Raw genomic sequence first — 23,836 nt, forward strand, 5'->3', positions numbered from 1 at the left:
CATCTGCTGCCAATGCACTTGGATATTGGTTACAGCCTGAGAGCAATGTGTTCTTGTTAGGACACCACAACTCATCCCCTGCTGCCACAACCAGCCTGCACAGAGCTCCTGTTCAGCTGGAGTTCCATTTTTTGATTGATTTGGTTTTAATTTTTTTTTTTGTGGCTAATTACATTGTTTTCCTAGAAAACACAAGCAAAGGTCAAGATGTTTTGAGACAACTTTGCTTTATTTCAATCAAACCTCTCAGACTTCCCCTCCCTTTTCATTCTTTTCCCTTTTGTTTCACTTCGGTGCTTCAAAGTAGTAGTGAAGTCAAATAAACTTACCCATGAAATGTGCTCCTGACTTGTCCCACATGCTATCCCACACATCCCCTGCATCCCAGATGTGACCAGTGCTGAGTTTTGGTCACCCCTCATGGAGAAGCTGAGCCCCACAGTCATTCCCAGCAAACGGTGCCTCCAGGGAAGGGCTGTGCTGCTCTGTCACCTGATGCTCCCAGGTGAGAGCAACCAAAGCCACACCAGTCCTGACCCAGCTCAGCCAAAATATGCCCAGAGGAAGATGTTGGTGGCCATCAGGAGAATGGCACTGATGTTACACACAATCTTCCACTGGGGCTTCTCCTCGATGCTGGTGAGCCTGTGCTCCAGGGCTGCTCTCTCCTCCGGGGACAGCGTGGGCGTGGGGTTGGTGGGCAGACCACAGAACCACATGTACACCACTTTCCACCAGGGACGTTTGGCTGCTGCAACAGAGAGACCAAAACCCGGCTGTTGGAATCTGCTGGGACTCTTCCCTCCCTTCTCCCAGTTTTTGGAAGTGCATTGGGCAGTCTGGAGTGGGGCTTGAGAGGGACCTTGCATGGGAGATGCAAGGTGATGGAAAGAGGGGAAAAGGGAAAAGGAAAAAAGGGGAAAATGAGAAGGAAAAAGGGGAAAAGAAGGAGAAGAAGAAGAAATAAAAGGAAAAGGGGAAAAGGAAAAGAGGAGAAGGAAAAGGGAAAAGGAAAAGGAAAAAAGGGGGAAAAGGGAAAAAGGGGGGAAAGGGAAAAAAGGGGGAAAAGAAAAAAAAGGAAAAGAGGAAAAAGGAAAAGGAAAACTTCTCCCTAGACCATGTACAGCACAGCCTAATTGCAGTGGGTTGATTGCACCCCTCAATCATTAGTTAATTAAGAAACATCTTCCCCCTCCTCCCCGCCCCAGATTCTGCTTTTAAAAATTCCTGACAGCATGATGGTCCATTTAAAGATATCCCAGCTTGTTTATTACACATGGCATGCCAGGTGAAGTGTGTGTTTTAATTGTCAGTCCTCTGCTGTGTGCATTCACTTGCTGTTCTTTCCAAATATAACCTTTTTTGAAATGCAGGATGTTATAGGGCCTTGAAAAAAGGTGTTACCCAGGAAAAAAAACCTCATTAAACTGTCAACTGCTGTGTTTCACATTTCCTTCCTCATCTCTGCTAATTACCAAAATACCAAGGTATTTGTTTATAAAAACCCGAGCTAGTAAAGTGAACTAGGAATTGATAAGAAATAAGAAATAATGCTGAATAACTGCATTCAACTTAAACCCAGATTTACTCTATTGGGGAAGAAAAAAACTGAGAATTTTTTTTAGATGTTGACTTCTGTTTAGCTTGGATGTGATTGGTTCCAGTGTCCTTTGGACTGACCAGCAAATGGAAGAAGTGAAGAAATATTGTGTGTGTCTTTATTCAAAGGTTCCTTCTCTGTAACCTTCAAAAGTTAAGCTCAAAACCAGAAAGCTGCATTTTTTAATAGATTTGCAGGGTAAAGCTCTGCCCACTCTGAAAATAACTAGCCTATGCAGCATCTCCTGCTCCTGTTCTGTCCCCTGACAACTCTTTAATTTCACTTTGCTCTGCTTTCCTTCCTATTAAATACCTCTGGTAGGACACAGAGCTATTTAAGGTCTGAGTTTTAACCATGGCTTGCATCCTAAGGGAAGATGCAAAGATCCTGTTGGTATCATGGAAATGAGCAAAGTGAGGCCTGTGGGTTCATTCTAGGGCATCCACAAAGTGCCATGTCTGCTCCCAGGGTCTCCTGGTCCCTCAGACTGTGCTGCTATTTTGGTGCTCTTTTTTTCAGGTATCTCAGCTCTTCTGAGCCATTCAGAGGGATGTGACATCGAGGTGTGTTGGGAGGACCAAGAGCCACACCACCTTCATTTGTCACATCCTTAAAACTGCAAATGCAAGCCCCAGCTCCAGAGAATGGACTAGGAGGAACTTGGGGATGTTTGTGGGATCCTGGCTGTGCACTCCCAGGCACCTGGGTGTGTTTGTGCACAGACAGAGCCCTACCTTCCTCCTCTGAGGATGCAGTTTCCACCAGGTCCTTCTCATTCTGTTCTGGGTCAGGCTGTGCTGCTTCACTGTTTTCCGGGATTATAGCAGGTGCTTTTTTGTGCCTGGTCCACCACATGAGGCCATCCAGCTGCAAAGGGGAACAGAGAGAAACTGCTCACTGCCTGTCTGTCCCAGTGTGGCCACCCAGACATCTCCCTCCCTGGGGCACACAGGCCCAAGGTGATGCTGAGGCCTCTTTGGGGTGATCTCCCAGTTTCCCTCCCTTCCTTCCCTGGGTAAGAAGGTTGGCATCATCCAGCTGGAGTTGAAAAGCTGAGGAAAAATGTGAAATAATCTGGTTTCTCTCCTTCCATTTTTTAAAAGAACTTGTTCCATCCCTGTCTCTGAGGATTAACCCTTTAGCAGACATTGGAGAAGCAGCTTCCTATTTGCAAGGCCCATGTGATTGATGTGAAGCAATGATGGTCTGCATCCAGAATGGCAGCCCTCCAACAGGGAAGGGGAATAAAGTCAAATAAATAAAAATAAATAAAAATGAAGCCAAGACACCCTCTCTGGATACAGTCAGTCCCAGACAGCTGTTGTGCCCTCAGAAGATTTTTTTTTAAAATTCCAAATTTCTCTGATGGGCCAATACAGAAAGCCACAGAGGATGATCAGTCTGTTTACAAATTACCAAGTTCTGAATCTCTTATCCCAGAGCAAGCCTGGAAATCTCCCTGGAACACAGGGAGTGCACAGGAGACATCGAACTTGCAAACCTCAGTGGCCCTTTGGCAGCTCTGGGGGGTCCCACAGCCCAGGGCTCAGAGATTTGGGGTTAAACCAGGCCTGATGCTGCTGGGGCTGACCCAGGCATGGCCAGGATCTCTGAGGCTCCTCTGACCCCTGTCCTGGACAGGCCAGCAGCAGGGACAGGCCCATCCACCCCTCCCAAAGGCAGAGGGGCACAGGGGACAGGGCAGGGCTGCAGAGGTGACAGCAGGGCAGGCACAGCCACACACAGGCCCCAGGAGCAGCTGCCCCCCTGCTCTGCCTGTTCATGGAAATGAACCTCCCCAATGGGTCACTTACAAGGTAACGTGAGCTCCATTTCTGAATTTTGCACACACCAATCCAGGCAGGAGCTTCCAGCTGACACAGAATGTTGCATAATTTCCAGAAGATTTATAGCTTTATTTAAATCATTTTCAACCAAGATGAGCATTGGGCAGGGCTAATCTTTCTTGTCATGAAGTGCTAAATTGCTTTGATTTGATGATCCTCATCTTTCTCAGGGATGCTTTTTTTTTTTTTTTTAATCATTTAGGAAATGTCACAGGAACATAGTAAAGTTTTAGGGTTCTAAAGGATTTCCAAAACTTTTTTTCCTTTTCTCTCCTCTCCTCATGTGTCACTGAACCACTGTCTCTGCACATTGCAGCAAAATCTTCAAGGGCTGGGGTGAAGGGCTGGGGTGTACCTGGGGCTTGGGATCCACCAGAGGGATGCAATTCCCATTGGAAAGCAGCACGGACACAGGGAACCTCGTGGCATCACCCCACTGACCCACCCAGGAGCTGATGCCTCTGCCATGGCCAGTAAAGCAAACCACCACCCCAGAGAGCTCCTGGTGACACCACGGCACCCTGCAGCTCTGAGCTGGGATGGGTTTGGGCTGAATGCACTCCTGAGATCCCCTCTCTGCTCTTTGCCACTGCTGTGGTGCACAGCAGCAGCTCTGTGGGGCCATGGAGGCCTCCATGGGGCTCCAAAGGGATGGGGAGGGGAGGAAAGTGGTGGCAGTGCCTGGAGAAAGCAGGAAAATGCTTCACTCTGAATTGCCTACAGGGAGCTGTGTCAGCTCTACTGACTGGGACCTTGGAAGTGCTGCCTGAGCCCACCCTGTCCAAGGGCAGGGGAGCAGGAGGAAGCCTTGTCCTGGGTCCTGGGGAGCCCTGTGGCTCTGCCCCCATCTGCAGAGCCACCCTGGGCACTGCTGGGGGAGCCCTGTGCCCTCCCTTGGTTTGCTCCTGTCAGCACCTATAGAGTTTTTGGCTCTCAGTGCCACCAAGGGATGCTGGGGAGCTCCAGCTGCAGCACCTCAGAGCTCTCAGGGCTCTCAGTGGCACCAAGTGATGCTGAGAGAGCTCCAGCTGCAGCACCTCAGGGCTCTCAGAGTGGGCTCAGACCAGCCCAGGGGCCTTGGTGCTCCTCCTTGGTGCTCCCCCTAAGCTGTGCACCAAGAGGAGCCACAGGAGCCATGCCTCAGGACACAGGGAGAGCACCCCAATCCCAGAGCACAGCAGGTGGAATTGCCAGTCCATCAGCCTGTCTGGGTGAGCCCTGAGCCCTGGGGAGCTGGTGCAGCACTCACTCAGTGCTTTCTGCGCTGCTGCCCTCCCTTTTCTCCCTCACAGTCTCCTTGGGCAAGGGAGTTTGCAAGAACTCAGCAAAGTTTTCCTTTTGTTGTTTGTAAACTAGAATAAATCCTTCTGTTCCAAAATGCCATCTGGCACCTGACAGTTGTGTTTCAGCTTCACAGTCTCAAATTTAATTGTAAGCTCTTTTGCAGGGTTTTCAAGGACGGCGTGACACAATATGGACTACCTACAATGAAGACATATGAACTCTGGAGCATACCAAACAAATTCCTTGCATACTTGTTTTCCAGCACAGCATCAATCACCACAGGGATGGGAGAGTGTCCAAAACAGCAGGAGAAAATGCTACAGCTTGCAGTTCTCAGATTGTAATTCATTTAAAGCCAGGAACATTAGCTGTACCACTCTAACATCAGATACAAATCTCTTTTCTCCTTTTGCCCATTTACTATCTCAAAAGCATTGAGATTCAATGTTTAAAGTTGTCCAGTGTAGATCCTCAGCTGGTGCAAAGTGACATAACTGTGCTCAACAGCTGTTCCTGGTCTTTGAAGGCAATGGAGCTGTGGTGATTTACATCTGCTGAGGTATGATCTATCACTGTATTTCCTCAGCTTTGTCTTTGCTGCCTTGTTTTTCTACTCTTTTTGCTTGACAAAACAAATGACACAATTCCTAGCTCTCATGCCTTGCCTTTCATCATTCCATCCCCAAGCACTGCAGTTAAGGATGGGCAGAACCAGCACCATGTGAGCCTTAGGGAGAAACACCCGAGGCTCAGGAAGGGAACTGATGGACCAGGAAACTCCAGAGGTCCTTGTGCAGGACACCCAGCACAGCATCCCCTCCCAGCACTGCCACAGGGAGGGGATCTCACTCAGGCTCTTCACCATAGCTTTGCACATTGCCAAATCAATAATGGCCAAACACAAAGGCCAGGTGCCAATTTCTACCCAGACAGTCAGAACCTTGCACATCCACCCTGATCTCCAGCTCCTGCCCTTCCTTCCCCAAACACCTCTGTCCCTGAGCCAGTGCAGCCACGGACTCTGGAGATGAGGGGGCAAACCATGAGAAACCATGTCACCAACAGTGATGGTCCAAACCCACACCTCTGCTCATGTCTAGGGCAAAACCTGGGGTGAATCTGACCCATGAAAATGAAAAATCTTGGTCTCAGTGCTGCCCACTCAGATCCCTGCCAGACAGGCAGAAACCCAGCAGTGTTGTCTCCTACTTCAGTTAAACCCCATGCCTTCCTTTGGCTGTTCTCTGAGGAACCAGGGCAAACCTTTCCTGCTGAAGTAGAAACTCAGTGGAATCAGACAAATAGAAATGGGGACATTTCTATTTTCTCCCATTCCTACTGAGCTGTGGAAAGAGGGAATGAGCTACTGCTTAGTGGCACAAATTTCCTGGCAGTCCATCCCATTTTCCTTGTGGTGGGAAGATACAGAGGGGAAGGGGGCACATGGGATGGCCATCACAAATACCAGATGATTGATCTGGGTCCCTGTGTCCAGCCTGTCACTGCCACAGCCTGTATAATTAATTCTCATTCATTTTCTACAACAGAATCTCTTACACAGGGGTCAAGCACTGAGCTCAGCACTATGTGGGGTCCAATACCAAAAAACTCTCCTGAGCATCTCTATTGAGAGCATTTACCCTAGAAAGCCCAGCTGATGTTTGTTCCTGGCCAGCGCTGCCCTTCAGCAAGCTCTCCTCCCTCCCTGGCCACCTCTCATCCTTTGTTCCTCTGGGATAACTGCACACAGCTGCTTCAGACAGAATCTTGCCCTCCCTGACCATCCCCCTGGCTCTTTGAAGGATGTGTTAAATAAGGTCACTTACATCCAGCACCTATAAACTCACACATTTCAGTAGAAATACCACTGAAAATTTCCCCTGGGGAATCTAAGATTGTACCTTCTCTTTCTCTAATTCTTTTATAGTGGGGTCCATGCTGAACTGCCCCTCCTGGAAGATCTTTGAAATGTTTCCATACCCCTGAGGTCAGACTAAAAAGCTTGGAGGTGCTGGGGCCAGTTTCTCCATCTCCTGAACTGCTGGTTTGATGCTCCCTGTTCACCAGCGCTGAGTTAATGCATCTTATCTTGCTGTTGCTGTGGGCAGGGAGCTCTGCACATGTTTAGCTATCACAGGTCAGATGATAAGTGGGAACTCATTAAACCACAGTAATTAATTGCTGGCAACCATCTGGCCACCCCTGAGCAGTCATGAACAACGTAAGCAGCAGAACTAATGGTGCCTCCTTGCCAGTATTTCTCTCTCCCATGTGGATCCTCTGATAGCTAATAAAAGCTGGGAGTTTATCTCCAAGCAGACACAAAGCCAGCCTCTCTCCCCGCTCCTCTCCCCTATCTGAGCACCTGCTTTCATGTAATCTTCAGGAGCGGGGTCTCTCTGACACCTATAACATTCCATCAAACATCCATGGAGCTGGTTAATGCTTTACAAGTTATGAGGAAGCAACAGATTGATGCCATCACAGCATTTTCTCTCTCATGCTGTTAGGCAGGAAAAAACAGGTCTTTTTAATCTATCCAGTAACCTTTGCTGAGAAGGAGGTGGTAGCTTTGTTATATTGGCAGCTGCTTTAAAACTTGGGACTGGGAAGAGTTGCTTGAAGGTTTTATAATATAAAACCTCCCAACTCTGCACCATTCTAATGTGCTAAGTAAAAGAAAGTTGTGCTTCCCTCAAAGTTATTAAATTTAATTGAGATCACATTGGGACAAAATGTTATTTTCCTAAATGCCCATGTTGCAAAAGATATTAATCTTGTTTGCCTGCAAGATTGATGCTGGCTCTGCTGAAGCAGGCTAGATGCTACAATTAGATATATTTAATTCCTCCTCAGCAGTGCTCTGTAATGTGATTTCATCTCCTTCCCCTTCTTCTTTTCTTTCTGTGGCAGTTTTGATGGGCTGTGGTGTCTGCCCAGCTCTGGGCACAGCATGGGAGCTCACACTCAATTTGAAGCACTCAGAGCTCAGCAGCATTAACACTCTGTGATCTGGGGAGCAGGGAGAGCTGAGCAGCAAGGGCTTCTTGGCAGCACATGCATTCCACACCATTCCCTGGCCCCTGCAGGAGCAGGGAAGGGCAGATCCCAGGGGATTTGGGTGTCCAAACAGGAGCTCTGGTGTCACTGCAGTCACTTACCTTTTCTTCAGGGATGGCTGGGGTGCAGAAGCTGACCAGGAGGATGACAATGGAAGTGAGGCCAAAGAGGATGAGGGCGAAGTAGAGGTAGTGCACGTCCTTGAGCACAGCTGGCCTCCTGTCCTCCTGCCCACAGGACGGGGCACTGTAACTGAACTCCAGGATCATCCGAATCACGCCAACAACAAAGCCAGCCATGAGGCCCCAGAAAGCACCCTGAGGAAAGGCAAGCACAGAGAAAAGGTCACTGCAAGTTACCTCTGGTTGTAGTTTTCCCTCTCCTCTCCCTCTTTCCCAAGATTTTTATGCCTGATGGAAATCCACACTGAGGTGCATCAAAGCAGAATTTTTTTCTGGAAAAAACCCTCATTTGCTCTCATTGCCCTTGAGCACAGAGCACACAGAGCACAAACAATGCAAGAATCTCCTCCTAACAACACTCCTCCAATGAGCCTTTGACACATCATCCCTAAATGGCAGAACAACTTCCTTTTCATGTTTTCAAATGGGACTGCCAAAAAGTACCGCTTGCAGTGACTTAGAAGCAAACTCTCACCCACCAGAGCCTGGGCTAAGATCCACCAGTGCATGCCAGGAAAGGCTGTCCCATTGTCACCCTTGAGCTGGACTAGCTCAGAGTTAAACAGCCTCAAAGGCTAAGTACTGAGGGAAGAGATATCTATTTATTTTATCAAATTAAACACACGCATCAATTGGTTGATGGCACTTCACCTACAGGCTCATTAACCCTCTTGCAGAAGATGGCCAGGATGAAGAGGGCTGCAATTGGTGGGCTCAGAAAGCTGCCTATGGACTGAATGTAGTCAAAGAGCTTCCCACTGTTGGCTGACTGAACCATTGGGATCCAGAGAATGCTGATGACCACGAGGATGAGGGTGAAGACTCTGAAAGAGAAGGATAAAATTGAATTGAATCTGTAGATGAATTTGCAGCAAAACACACTCCCAGCTGCTCTTGGAATTTTCTAAGAAAAAATCCACAGATCACTCTTGAGAATCTTTCCTTGTGTACACAGGAAAAGAGAAATTTGTTCTCCCAATATGAGCTTGGTGTGACATGGTCTTCAATGACCTTGCTCTTGGACATGACGGAAAGAGGGAGCTGGTGGCTTGTGGAAGCAATCTTTCTGCCACCATTCCAAGCAGGTAATGTGCTCAATCTCTTGCCTTTACCAAATTCCAGCTTGTTTGCTACTCATTAAAATTGTGTTTGGGATCTCAGGTGAATATTGAAACCTTCCTCTGCCCTTGCACTTTGTGCCACATAGGTTTGTCCAGAGTGCTGAGCACAGGGACTTGTCCTCTGCCCACTCTGCCATGGTGAAGTGTGAGTTTGCCTGCAGCCTTCAGCCATGCCTCAGCACAGTTTAGACCTTAATTCTCATGACTGGAAAGCAAAAGCTCCACACTCAATGCAGCCTAAATTCCCCTGTCTGGAGGAGAACTTTATATGCCCCTGATAGAACTCAGCACCAAAGCTCATCTGCAAAGGACACTACAACTTATCACAGAGACAGAAAGCTGGGAAGCTCAGCTCTACACTTTCCCCTGAAGAAAAAATAAAATTTTAAAAAAAAAAAAGTAATTGCAACATATCACTCCTGTCTGATGCAAAAATAACATTTTTATAGACCTCTGGTGACAATGACTCAAGAGCACTTTTGGCTTTTCTAAAAGTTACATTTAAAGCAGTTTTTATAATAAGTTTAGAGAGAAGAGAGGCAATTATCTGCTTAGCTCAGTGGAACACTCAGAGTTTCTCCTCGACCAGGCCTATCCAAGATGAAGCTGGAAATCACAACTCTCTTTCCCAAGCTGTCCTCCTGCTCTGTATTGCAGGCACCAGATTTTTCTCAGTGAGCCCAGCCTGGAGGATGCAAAAGCTGCTCTCAGAACAGATGATGAGAGGAACAAGACATAAATAAATGCAAGGACCTGCCCACAATCATCAGCTCCTGCTCGGAGGCCTGCTTGCGGATCCGCTGCCAGATGTCCAGCACGAAGAGAGTGCTGCTGCTGTTGAAAACGGAGGTGAGGGAGCTCATCAGGGCTGCCATCATCACTGCAATCATCAAACCACGGAGTCCTGCGGGAGACAAACACAGAAGGGGAATCAGGGCTGGGCCTCCAAGCACTGTTTTTCCATCCTGCTGTCTGCTAAGATTTCCACATCCCTAGGATGGGTAAGGGCAGCCTGACCCCCCCATGCAGAACCTGGCCCAAGCCCAGCCCCACAGGTGTGTTCCTCACCATCAGGCATGAGCTCAATGACCAGCTTGGGGTAGGCAATGTTGGAACAACCCACAGCAGCTCCACAGATCCTTTTGCAGACCTCTGGGTCCACGCAGGCCACTTCATCTGGGGAACACAGGGAAACAACGGGGAGTCAGTGCAAACCCCACTGAGCCATAGGTTGTTCAGATCCAGGCAACAAATCCTGCAATCCTTGTGCAGTTTCATATAAATTCAGAGGTGGAATACAGCTACAACGGGTGAAGCTGGAAAATGTTTTATATCATATAATAGAGGTGAAACTTTGAGATGACATTTTGAAATTCTGTTCAGGATACAGCTGAATCTCTCCTGGGTGTTGCATAACTGTAATCCTTGATGATTTGTCACTTGTGGGAGCTGGACTGCTTCCATGAACCTGTCAGATGGGTTCCCAGGGATGCTGGAGGCTCACTTATTCCTGTTTAGGAAATCTGGGAAATAGGCTCTTTCCTCTGGGAGTGATCCTTCTAACCAAGTTATTCTTCCTGGAAAGGGGAAGGCTCTGGAGAAACCAGCAATGAGAGCTCCTTGGGATATAAGGGAGGCTCGTTTAGCATAATCCACCAGGACCTAAATGAGTTAGTGTGGGAGGTTGCTAGAACTCTCCAAGATACCAAATGGATGTAATCCATAGGATCTGAAGGACAACCTCAGTGCTCCATGAATTTAATTTCACTGACTCCCTGCAGATATACAGATGAATGCAATATCCACAGCATGGAGTTATGGCAAAGTATGGCTATTCTTGCTGATTTCTGCCACTGTGGGAGAACTGGAGGTGGAGGGAGGGCTTGGGAACACCATGGTGCAACAGGAATCTCTATGAACATGCCTGCAGGACAGCAGTTTCTGAGATGTAAAAGTGCTGTAAAAGGCAGACCCGTGTGGGATTAGTGGTCACAGAGGGATGGAGTCCCGTGTCAAGGAAGATGGGAAGACTTACCTGGGAAAAGAGCTCTGCTGATCATTCCTGGCATGACCAGGAAAAACACGGGGAAGAGTTTCAAATATCCTGCAAACACCGATCCACCTTTGGCATGGGAGAGGTTCTTGGCAGAGAGAGACCTCTGGACCATCACCTGCAGCCAGTGCAGAAAGGGAGCAGAGAATGAGAGAGCAGCACAGCAGAGAGAGCAGGGTCCATTCCCTCTGTCTCTCCTTCTCAGGGATGACTTTCAGCCCACAGGATCCCAGGGCGTTTTGCATGCCAAGGACAACTTTCCCACCTCACTGACTGCAGCCTGCTGCCACCACTCAGAGCTCAGTCCACAGGCTGCAGGAGAGGGCAGCGTGGAAATTTCCTTTACAGGAATAATTTCACCCTTGACTGAAATGAAGCCACCTTGAGGGCTGGAGACAGCAGCTGTGTGGCAGCAAGAGACAGGGGATGAAGCAGACTGTGGGTGTTTTGGTAAAAGCTCAATGGTGGGGTTTCATAATTGTCCCATCTGAAAGTACAGAAGCACAGTGTCTCGAGAAACACACTCAGCTTTCCTTGTTTGTAGCTTGAAAAGGAACAAGGGACACGAGACATCTGGGAATATGAATGAAGGAATGTTGTCTGGAGGTCTGCTCAAGGTCACAGCACAGCCAGCTCCAGATTCACATTTCTATATCCTTGTCATGATAACTGCATGAAGACTCCCAGTACTCACCAGCCCACAGTGGGATAAAGATGGATGAAAACAACCTGTTCTCACTGCACTAAGAAGTGCATAAAATTAGCAGCTTGCTGAGAAGGTGGAAGGAGTGAGACATTCTGGTCTAGACCAGTAAAAAAAAGTAGCAACTCCTGCACACTGAGGCACAATGATTTTTCAGCTCACAGATCCACAGACTGAGGAGTGGACTGAAAATAACACTGTGGTGATTTGTCTGCTGAGGGAAAGGTTTATTTACCTGGTCAGTGCACCAGCACCAAAGAGCCACCACTGTGAGGCCAAATACAAGGCCAGGCCAGGGAAGGTCTCCTGTGATGGGATCCCTGAACAAATGAAAGGCATCTGCACGCGGGAGGTGACAGTCTGTGTTTGGGACCGTGATCTTTGGTATTGCTGCGCTGTATTTCTCCTTAAGTCCTTCATACCAGCCGACTTTTTCAAATCCTGTAACAAAAGTGGAGTTAAGGGCTGTTGCATCATGCAAAGTTATTATCTAATCTGAGTCTCGTGATTACTTTTCTTTTATCTTCCTCTTATCTCCTTTACTTTTCATTCCACCCTTGCTTTTTGCAGTCAAAGTTTCTACAGAAGTCAGCTGGATTTTGCCCAGAGTCCTTGTGGCTTAAACAATACATTCTGAAAGAGGATCAATGCAGGAAAACCTCCATGATCCTAATCCCTGCAATGTCATCAGCATCTAGATTTTACTTATACACCCTCTAAAAGCTAGAGCAGGAAAGTATAACATGAAAAAAAGATATACCTAGTTTAGATATTTCTGTTTGCCAAGAAAGCTTAAAACAAAGACTGATGGTGGTCATTTCCTTGTTGCTCTTTATTTTTTTATAACTCTCAGTTGCCCCCAAATGAACTCCCAGAGCCAACAGTGGAAGTCAGCAGGGTTACTCTGAATTGACATGGGTCTAATGAGAGCTAAATTTGGCTCTGAGAGTGTGATGTTCCAAAGTTCTTTGGCAACTCCAGTGAGGTGAAGATATCCAGAGCCTCACCTCCATACAGTTAGTGCAAAGGATGAAGACAGTATGATGGCTTGGAGAATGAAACTTGTGCTGGCACCACTTCTGTGAGTGGTTCAAACTCATTTCTGCACCACACATGAAAGGCCAAAGCACCTGCTAAGGTCTAGTGGCCTTGGGACCACTAAAGTGTCACTGCAGGTTCCCCTTACCTATGAACATGAGGACCAAAGCTCCCAGCACCATGATCAGGGTCTGCAGCACGTCTGTGTAAATCACAGCAGTCAAACCCCCTGCCAGGAGAACCAGAGACAGCAGTCAGTGTGTCACCATGCACAGGTGACACAGGGAAACTGGCACCTCACCTGGAAAAAAGCTTTCTTTAGCCCCAGCCCTGGGATTTCAGGACAGACCCACTGGGAGAAGCTGGCACTGAGCTGGTCCTCTGGACCCCACAGCTGTCACAAGCCCTCCCATGAGGAACAGTGGGGAACATTTTCCATGTTCATGAGAGAACTCAGAGGCAGCTCAGCATCTTAACAGCTACAGGTGGTAATTTTGCAGAAAGGGAACAAAATAGCAAATATGAGCAATGGTAACTTCCTGCACAGAGGGAGCCCGGAGCCTTGTGCAGTGTTAGAAAATCCTCTAAAAACAGTGATGCTCCCCCTTTCCCATGGGGAGGAAACAGTGATGGTACCACTTTCCCATGGACCAAGAGGGAAGAGGGGAAGAAGAGTCAAAGGTCTCCAACAGCTGGGAGTGACCAGGCAGGTACTACCAGCAACTGGGGCAATCTCCCCCTCAGCCCAGAACCTGAACACTCTTTCCCCTCTGCAGGAAATGGGAAACTTATATCCTAGGTTGCAGTTTATAATGTGTCCTTTAAAACCAGCTATTTACCAGCTATGGTGTAGACAGCAGTCACTGCTAGCAGGACCACAGTGGACAAGTAGAGGTTCCAGCCCAAAGCAGTTTGGATGAACAATGCTCCAGCAAAAATGTCTGTCTGGAATAAAAAAACCAAGGGCAGTCTGGCATTAGCAGTGCTTCGTGCAAGGGAAATCTAATAAAGCAGCCTGCAGCCCTCTGCGGCTGGAAGCACTGACAGGGGAGGACACCAACAAGGTGAGCTGGAAGGGGAGGAGAAGAGCTGTTGGGACTCTTGGCTCTGAACCTTGTTTTGCTCTAAGGAAAAGCTTTCCTCCAGGTCAGAGTTTTCAGGATCTGGGAGAGCAGAAGGGTGAAAATGAAGGTGCTACGCCAAGGGACTAAAAAGAATTCAGAATAAAGATCATCTTGAGTATAGAATCCTGGCTGGCACAGAGAAGAACTGGTGTAATTCTTTTGAAGAACTGCTGTCAATTCTTTTGGTGACTGAGAACACATCCCTGGATAGCAGAGCCCCTGTATCCACAGGCTGATACAGGAGGGAAGGAGGGGGAGATAGCAGAGACCTTATTCTTCCCAGGGCTGCCTCTGGGTGGCCTCATGGTCCACAGACACTCCCTCTTGAAAGACTCCTAAAGAGTCACTGATGTCTTGTATTGTATTGTATTGTATTGTATTGTAGTGTATTGGTTTATCTGAGAAGGTCAACAGGTGGTTTTTCTGTTCATGCAGTTCAGCACATTAGAGTGACTCCAGAAAAACAGGTTATACCTGCTGAGGACCTCACTAGAAATACAGAAATTCCCATCAGCTGTGTTTTGTTTGGATCTTCTGGCAGAGTGACACCAGAAACCCGGCGAAGCCTGGAATTACACAGATAACATCATTCCAAATTGCAGGAGGTGATATGGGAGATGTTTATGTTGGGAAAGCAAGGTAGAGGGACACCTGTGAGTCTGGTATGGGGTGAGATACACGTGAAGACCTTTGCCAAGGGAGACAGAAGGGATGGGGCAAGAATTCCATTTACTGTATCTGAAATGAGCACCTTAAAAGCAAAGAGCCCTGACCTCTGTGGGCCTGAGACACGACAGGCACAGCCAGCACTCCACAGGAATCCCTGCCCCTTCTGGGGTTTGGCTTCCCAGCAGGAAACACAGCCACCTCTGCAGCCGTGCAGGATCAGCCCTCTGACAACAATTATTGAGATCTCTGTTTTCTTTGCAAGCCAAGAGGACTCTGCAGTGCCCTGGTTGTTGACCTACGTTTGGGCAGAAAGCACAGGGAGAAAAATCCTTCTTGTAACCAAGTGCCTGCTGTCCAGCCAGGCGCTAAATGAGCTCTCCACAAACAATAGCTGTGCTTAATAGAAAGCACCTGTCATGGCCATAAAGTGCCCCAGCCACATCCGTCAGCCACGCGTGAATTGGCTGCGCAGAGGAGAAACCACTGGGATGAAACAGCGCTGATGGGGGCCAGGGTCCTGCTCTGAAAAGCACTGGCAAATGCTGCTCTGCTGAAGGTCACTCTGAAAGACAGCTCTGTCTCATACCTTGTCTGCGTGGCTGTGCTCACTCTGGGCTGCTGCAGGAGAGAGTTGCTATTTATCCCTCACAGGTAAAGAGGCTTTAGGTGCCTTTTTAAAGGACGTTGCTCACTCTGTCACCCAGGGCTGTGCTCTGGTCCCACAGAGCAAAGCAGAAGGCAGGGCTGGCAGCAGTGGGTGACATGACCAAGAGCTGCCCATTAGAGGGGGAATTCTGTCCCACAGTCCCAGCCTGGAGCTCCTCTCAATGCCCCTCCCAGGAGCTGAGACATAATGAGCCTGGGAGAAGGACCTTGAAGCCACATGAGTGTTTTATCTCCAGTCAGTGTCTCCCAAGGCAATTTGACATCTGAATATTTCAGAAGGGTCTAGGGAAAACTGGCTTGTACTGACCTTGGGATAATCAGCTGGAGACAAAGGACTGACATCTTCAGTCCCTGTAATGGACTCTCAGATACACTCCTCTCCCTCCAAGGGCACAGGTAGTTCTTAGTAAATATCTGAGCATAAGTTCTGTTTCTTTGTGAATGGCATTTAAAAGGGGGAAATACTCAATATACCCAGTGCACTGGGTTTTGGTTACAAGCAATTCAGAAAAGATGCTGCATTTTGTCTTAAGCCAGAACCTACCTTCCTTTCCACTGTACATTTTTTGTGCAACACAAGTAAGAAAGAGGAACAACCATAAAATACCTGATGCTGAAAACTCAACTACGAGAACAACAGCAGGTTTATGATAATTTAAGAGAATTTCATCTCTACAAGATACAGCCAGCCAGATTTTCACATGGGGTAATGCAGCCCTTCCTCTGTCTCTGAAGCCTAAGGTCTGATGTGATAGAAGAGGAAAAGCAGGCAGACAGCCCACAGTACTTACACTGTTTAGTAATTAGTTGCACATCCCTGTAAAGTTCTCACTGTGCATTGCTGTTTAATGAGGGCTCTGTCTCTCTCTTAGGAAAGGTCTCCATGATCAATAGAGAGGCAAGAGCAGCACACTAACACACTGCAGCTGCTCCTGGGAGCAGGGCTGGTCCTTTCAAGGAGCTCTCTCTGAGCAGCCCTGCCCGGTACCAGGATGCCCTCTCCCTGCCCTAGACATGAGGAGGGGTTCAGATGGATACGTACGGATATCCTGGTGAATATGTAGAGAATCAGGGACAGCACAGATGTGTAGATTTGCAGCCTCTGCCCTCCAAACCTCTTCTTCAGGTACTCAGGCAGGGTGACAACTCCTGCTGCGATGTAAACTGGCACGAAGATCCAGCCCAGAGCCAGCAGTGGCCAGATGGCCTGTGAAAGAGACAGAGAATAAAGGCACAGGACTCAACACATGGGAACAGCTCTTCCCCCTGTTCTGGCAGTAGCCATCCTAAGAAAGCAGAAAAGTACAGTATTATGTGATGTATATGAGTGTCACCATCATATTTTCTGAAAAATCCCTTTGCCAGGATTTCTTCTCCTGGGAAACTGAGAAGTCTCAGAGAAAAATGAAAACAATAAATATCTGTTTGCTTCTCCTGTGTTTTGCTGATTTGGGATGTGGTTTGGACATTGTTTACCACCCACATTGGTTTCGTGTGAATTGTTTTAACTTGATGACCAATCACTGTCAAGTTGTGTCAGACTCTGAGGAGAGAGTCACGAGTTTTTCATTATTATCTTCTAGCCTTCTGTATATATCCTTTATCTATTCTTTAGTATAGTTTAGTACAGTATTCTTTAATATAATATAATATCATAAAATAATAAATTAGTCTTCTAAGAACATGGAGTCAAATTCATCTTTCCTCCCCATGATGGGGGACCCCAAAAAATACTACCTTTGAGAGCAGACTGAGTTTTTCTCCCTGCTCAGAAAATGAGCCAGCAGCTGGAGGAATTATTTCAATTCAGCCAAAAGCTTTTGAAGATCCCCTCCTAAGGCCTGTATTTCTCTCTGTCTCGGTTGTCCCTTCCTCTTCCATGCCCTGGTCGTTTGAGCAAGGTGTTGTATTCTGTTGCTCTGGTTCTCTGAAAGATGGGGGTGTATTTGGTGGCCTTTAAAACCACTGATGCTGTGGCAGTGAAGAGTTAAGTGATTCAGAGCAGGATGGGAGCATCTGTTGCTCGATTAGCAAGTGATGAGGCTGAGGCAGCAGACTGTCCCTGCGGAGCATAAAAATAAGCAACAGCAAGATTCTGCTGGGATGTTCTCCTTGCAGGCTGGTGCAGATGTGCTTCTGTCACTGGTAGATAAAGAGGCACTTTAGTTGCTTTGCCACAGGTGAAGAATTTTGGAAAGTGTAAAGGCATTCCTCATGTATTTCTTCTTCATTTCCCAGCAAAAGCCCAAACAAGAGAACTTAAAGGTCAATGAAAGCCATGGGATCACCAAACCCCACCTCCTGGTGGTCTCCAGCCGTTTTCTTTCATCCTTACATTTATTTTGATCAGTTATTTAAGTTCTCAGAAAAAAACCCTGATCCCTGTGAGCAGAGATTGTGACGGATTGGGAGCAGCCATGGTTCCTGCAGTGGTGAAAGATGCTCCTGTGATCCCTCCAGCTGAATGATATCCCATGGCACAGGGAGAGAACAATGGCATATGTAAGTTCTCTTCCAAATCTGAAATAAATTAATCTGAACTCATGAAGTTAGATTTGCCCTGAAACACAATCTTGTCTTCATGAGCCTCTAAAGTGACTTGAATAGATTTCCTTTGAGAACAACAATATTATGTCCTACATGCACCAAGCTGAATGCAGTCTCTGTTTTCTTCACAAAGGTGACTTTAATGGTCCAGAAAAAAACATTGCAGTGAATACACACCCCAGGAGAGAGCTTTTGGTGGGCCCTGCCTGTGCTTGGCACTACTAACACTCTCTGCTGAGGTAGGCAAGAGATTCAGAGTTAGGTGAGTGATGCTTCTTGTGAGATGCTTCTGGCACTAATCTCACTCCTCATCAGCTGAGAAATTTCATTAGCACCACACACCAAGGGCCTGGTTTTCATGCTCTTGTGTGCTGTCAGTGGCAATTTTCCAGGCCACTTCAACAGGGCACAAAGAGACCTGCCTTCACATCCAGATGTTCACCCCAGAGGTGCCACCTTTTGGCAGCTGCCAGGTGAAGAGAGTGCTGCTGATTTTCATGGATTTACAGTGAATATGGGAGCACATGCTGCATCTTTTTGCCTTTTTTTTTTTCAGCTCCCTACACCCAGAATCCTGTGATTATCCAAATACCTTTCCAGCATCCATTATCTTTTATTTTAATCTTCACTACAGCTCAAAAATTAGGCTGTGCACCACTGGGAAGGCTGAAGAGCTAATAATCCCAGTGAATTCGACTTAAACTAAAATAAAGATCTCACGTTTCCGAGGCTGTCGGAATGTCTGCCGGCTTCTCTCCTGAGAGCTGAGCGCTTGTTGCTGCTGGTGCTGTTAAACACCTGACTTTGGAGGGAAACCCCCATTCCCTGTGTGAACAGTGACACCTTAGTTGGGAACAGGAGTGACACTCACGTTCCACTCGAAGCCCCCGACAGCGATGCCCCCGGCCGCCGCCGTGCCCGCCAGGCCGATGAAGGACCCGCTGCCCACGTCCGTCGACATCAGGGAGGCTCCAATCTGGAACACAGGGCACAGGGATGCAGCTGAGACACTCACCTGGAGGCACTTCTCCATCAAGCCAAGCACTTCCCCCCTCAGAAAGTCTCTTTCCCTGGGATCTCATCTCCTTGTGGTTAGGCAGCTGGGTGCCGACACAGAGTTGGGTTTTCCTTCACCGCTCCTCACCTCACCTACATTTTTATATGGTAAAGCACACCCCTGCTCCCTTCCACTGCCCCCACTCCAGTGCAAAGCTTAATCTCAGAATCAGGGCTCACTTTGCCAGTGCTTCTGAGAAGCACACCTGCTACAGGGGCACAGCAGAGGGAGGGGAGCCTGGTGACACCACAGATTCCTCAGTGTCCATGAAACATGGTGGATTTCTCCATTCCCTTCTTAGGCAGCCAGCAAGGTGCCATCTCTTACCCTGCTGACCCTTGCTCTGCCTCCACAGGTCTTGCAACTTAATATCAGGTCTTAGCTGAGGCTATGTAATGCACAGCTGAAACCTGTCACTCTGATAAAAACAATAATAAAATGCAGATAAGCCAGTCATGTAGCTCAAGGTGAAGGCCACAAGGAGCTGAGCCTGCAGGAGAGCTGCGGAGGTGGAATCAGCTCTGACAAACAAATCTGAGAAGTGAACAGCATTAGAGGTTGCTCTAAACCTAAAAGACTTCAGAAGAGGCAAGAGCTGACGTGTACCAAAGAGCTCTGCAGCCACCTGTGGTTGGAGCCAAAAGCAGTGACAATGTTTTGGGATTTGTTTGGGAGATTTTTTAATAGAAAAAAAACCCCCAGATATCTTGTTTAAAAGAACAAGATTGAGGAAAAAAAAATTCAACTTTAGTATCTTTTCATTTTCCCCCTCCTAATTAGAGAAAACCATCAAGCTAAGCTTTTGCATTAAATGTCACTTGGCTGAGGCAAAAGTTTAAAGAACATTTAAGAAATGACAGATTTTAGAGAGGTGTATGTGTCTCTGGTGGAAGAGGCTGAAAATCCAGCCTAGTGAATTTATGGGCAATGCACAGCCAAAGGAAAAAAAGAAAAACCTGTTTTGGTTGGGAAGTGCATTCCGTTACCCACGACTCACTGGAGAGATATATGGTTCTAGAGTCTGGCATTGGCTGAGAAGAATCTTTATTACTGTGGCATTTTTATTTCTTTCCAACTCTAAATTATCTTTATATGTACCTTTCACTCCCAAGAAAAGGCGCCTTCAATAGATTATTTTTTCCTTCATAGTGAAGATTTATACTTCAGTGGTTTGAAGTTTATATCCTGTATATCGTTAGTCAATAAACTCAACTCAGCTCTAAGTAGCAAGAGTTCAAAGTCCTGGGATTAGGGATTATTTTTGATTTAGTGCTTAAATGCTCTTTACTGGATAACACATTCCTAGATTACCTAATGCTCTTTTGACTTGGGAGCATCAGTGGAGAGTTCAAGCCAAGAAGTTTCCAACCCAGGTAGGCAGCCAGCATTCCCCAGCTTTCATCAGTGGGAACATTGTTATTGCTGACTTTAAGCAGAGAGACTGAGAGTTGGAAAACCCTGAAGGTGCTGAGCTACCCTTTAGGCCTGGCAGCTCCATGCTGCAGCCCACTGGCAGAGATGAGTGGGATGATTCCTTATGGATCCTTCATCTGTCCCCTTCATCTCAAGACTACAGTCAGAATATGTAAAAGCTGGGTCCCCTCACCAGACCTGGTCTCAAACCTGGAATTGCTTTCAAACCATGAGAAATAAGAGGGAAGCATTTCACTCACAGGCCACCAAGACATGGATCTTCCAGCCAGAAAATATCCTCCAACAGTGCCCCGGCTCGCTCGTATCGATGACTGGAAGCACAGGAAAAAGAATAGGAATAAGTGTTTTCCTCCATTCACCCTCCTTGAGTCAGACCAAGCCAGGAGAATCCTTAGTGCCTGGCCTCAGCACCAGCTCCAAAATACTTTTATGGATCTGTTAGGTATGCCAGGCTTCACACACTGCTGCTGCCCCTTTTTGTGCCGGCTCCTGACAGTCGTGCTGTGGAAAGAAGCTTCTTGTGCCTGTTTAATGACTTCTCCCTGCATGTACCAACTGGGAGAGAAAAGGCAGTTCAGCCAAGCAGAACACAGTAGGTGTCTGTGACAGAGGCCTTCGCCAAACAACACGAACAAATCATTAGCAACAATCTTTCCAAAGTTTTTAAGGCCACATTTTAGTCTTCTCCAGCACAACCTTGGCTTTTCTTTTGCCTCCTGCATGTCCACACCCAGATGTGAGACTGGTCTGCAGCACAGGAGCTGAGCATCATTCCCAGAACAACCTCCAGGGAGTGATCCCACAGTTGTCCCCACGTGGGGTGAAGGATTCCTGTCACCCCCAAATTTGCTCCATAGGCCCTGGGATAATTTGTGCAGAGGATGCCATTTGCAGGCAAACCCCTTTGTGCCCAGGAGGAGTGCGGGGAGCATCAAAGCCTCTCTGGCTCAGGCAGACCCAAAGCAGGCCCCTCAGGGACTCACCCATATCCCCACAGCGAGGATAAAGACGAAGTACAGAACCACCACGACGATGTCTGCCACTGAAAAGGCGGCTGCTGCCGTGCCCCCTGGCAGCCCAGGCAGCTCCGTGGTGCTTGTGCTGGGCTGGCTCATGGCTCTGAGCAAACTGATGGTTTGCTCCCTCACGATGGACTTAAATGCTCGTTGGCCTTCATCGTTTCCCTTGTAATAATTAACAGGGTCAAGAAGGTGTGAGTGGGGAGCAGAGGCCAGGCAGATTGTGACTAACATCTTTCAGCAGGAGCTTGGTCTCTGTGGCTGATCAGAGAGGGTCACCACACAGCTCTGTGGTGTGAGGCTTCCTGCCATTCCCCCTCCTGTCCATTTACCAGAGGTCCTTCCTCCTGCCCATTTACCCATTGGTGACACCCACTGGGATGCAGGAGATGGTTCTGCTTTGAGGTCTGCCTGGAGAAGTCTTGTGCCCCACAGCCAGATCTGGAATGACTTTGCCAGCCCCAGTAGGACCCTTGTGTCCCAGGACATGGGCAGGAAGGAGGAGAGGGCTGGACCCTGTGACATAATCAAACTGTGAACCCAGGTCCCCAGCAGGGACATTTCTCATCCTGGTTTGCAGGCAAGGTGGGCACACTCCAGCACAAGCCCCCTGAACCAGGGCACAGAGAGGGGGTCACACCAAGCCTTTCCTCCTTTGTTGGGACAGCTTTGGGAGGACCATGAAAGTTTCCTGCTGGGGCTGGCAGAGCCTTTCCAGAGTCTTCTCCAGGCAGACCTCAAAGCAGAACCATCTCCTACATCCCCCAGCCTCACCCTCTGTGGTCCCTCACCCCGTGACATATCACATGGGACATTTTAAACTGAGGTGAGCTGTGCTTGATCTTGGTTTCAAGGGAGGCATCAAAAACTCTCTCTCACTTTGTTCTATTCCCCTCTCTCCCAGATTTTTCTTGCAAATGCAGGCTACCTACTTGCTCATTAATTGCACAGCTAACATGAAGCCCAAATCCACCCCTGCTCCCCAATCTGAGGCTCCCTGGGAGCAGAGCCTCCCTGTAGGCTCATTATCCACAAGAGGCTTTTCAAAACTGAAATGTTTCAACGAGCTGAAGTACAGTTACCAGAAATTAAATATCTGGAAGCCTAAATCCCCTGGTATAAACAGGCAGCTCTCCCTGCACAGAGCTGATTTACACTCACCCACACACTTCTCCCTCTTAACACCTCAGCACCTGAAAGCAAAAGACACTTGCCTAATCCTGACATGCATTAAATACCTGCCCAAGAAGCAACCAGGAATGCTCCTCCACATGGGAAGCCCAAACCCCAAGTACTACCTGCCTGACCTAGCCCTCCACCCCACCTTCCCACACTGCTGTATCTGCAGCAACGCTTGGAAACACTTGGAAGGTTTCACCCCAGCCCAGCAAATACATCCAATAATCCATTCCCAGCAGCCATGAGGTACCACGAGTCCATTGGACACACTGGAATGACACAGGCCTATGGCAGCAGGATGTTGTCAGGTGCTGTTACACAGCCTGGACCATCCCAAACTGCAGTGGCCAGCCCAGTTTCTGGGCAGGGTTGCAGCAGCTGCACCTCAAACATGGACAACACCTTGAGTGCCTTTGTGGCAGTCCTGTCCTCACTGCTCCATCCTGTTCAGGCAGGAGCTGCTCTGCTCCCCACTCCCAGGACAAGCTGCAGAGGAGCTCTCCTCCCTAGGGATGTGGCCACTGTCCCTGCCCACAGCCAAGGCAATGACACATCCTGCTGCTGTGTGGCTCCCTGCCTGCTGCAGCAGCCCTGGGCAAGAGGCAGGTGCACAGTGCAGGGTCCCAGCAGCAGGGCAGTGCTTATCTGCTGCCCCATGCACTGCTGGGTCAGCACCGGGGCCCTGCACGCCCAGGACATGCAGTGCTCCTTGCCCTGGGTGCAGATGTGGGAGTTCGCATGCTCAGGAGACAATAAAAATTCATCACAGCTGACAAACAAACAAACAGCCTCAGAGTGAAAGACGTGTCAGCAGCATAAGCCCAGCACGTGGGATCTGGCTGATCTCTGCTGATTCTGAGGGTGGCAAACTGTCTCCCACTTCTCTCCAGGGTCCTGGCGAGGGACCTTGAGTGTGCAGGTCACCTGCTGCAGCAAACCCACCCTCCCAGCTGGCAGAGGGCTCAGAGCCTCTTGGCCATGCAGGCAATGCTGAATTTTGCTTGCCCAAAGTGAAGGAATGAGTTGGTTTCTGTTACCTGTGCTGATGGGAGTGGTGATGGCAGCAGAGGAAGTGCTGGGCACGGCAGAGAGGGGTGAGCCAGTGAGCACAGGGGACAAAGCCATCCCCACAGTGTGTCACCCATAGCAGGATCACCCGGCAGAGGTGCTGGCTGCACTCATGGGGGCAATTCCTCAGAGAGCTGAGGAATACAGATCTTCATCCTTTCCCCATTCCTCCCCTCCTGAGACAT

At 48.3% G+C, this 23,836-nt stretch overlaps 1 protein-coding gene across 1 annotated transcript; it reads right to left on the reverse strand.

Moving 5' to 3' along the window:
- Positions 1 to 233: 233 nt before the first annotated feature.
- On the reverse strand, positions 234 to 23,836 carry SLC5A9 (solute carrier family 5 member 9). The gene is made up of 14 exons (XM_074545487.1): positions 23,621 to 23,836; positions 20,625 to 20,696; positions 18,766 to 18,870; positions 16,390 to 16,554; positions 13,728 to 13,833; positions 13,037 to 13,117; positions 12,086 to 12,291; positions 11,130 to 11,265; positions 10,163 to 10,270; positions 9,848 to 9,998; positions 8,629 to 8,797; positions 7,893 to 8,108; positions 2,335 to 2,467; positions 234 to 751 (listed from the first exon to the last, which is right to left on the reverse strand). Exons 1-14 carry the CDS (start codon positions 23,726 to 23,728, stop codon positions 543 to 545), a joined length of 1,965 nt encoding a protein of 654 aa, XP_074401588.1. The 5' UTR covers positions 23,729 to 23,836; the 3' UTR covers positions 234 to 542.

The sequence above is a fragment of the Zonotrichia albicollis genome, chromosome 8 (assembly GCF_047830755.1).
Source record: "Zonotrichia albicollis isolate bZonAlb1 chromosome 8, bZonAlb1.hap1, whole genome shotgun sequence".
NCBI classification, from domain to species: Eukaryota; Metazoa; Chordata; class Aves; order Passeriformes; family Passerellidae; genus Zonotrichia; species Zonotrichia albicollis.

Coding starts and splice junctions, on each gene's coding strand:
- SLC5A9 (XM_074545487.1), bottom strand. CDS start 23,728: ATGGGTGACACACTGTGGGGATGGCTTTGTCCCCTGTGCTCACTGGCT. Junction 20,697..23,620: donor CACCACTCCCATCAGCACAG/GTAACAGAAACC, acceptor CTGTGCTTCCAG/TCATCGATACGAGCGAGCCG. Junction 752..2,334: donor TGCATCCTCAGAGGAGGAAG/GTAGGGCTCTGT, acceptor TCTCTGTTGCAG/CAGCCAAACGTCCCTGGTGG.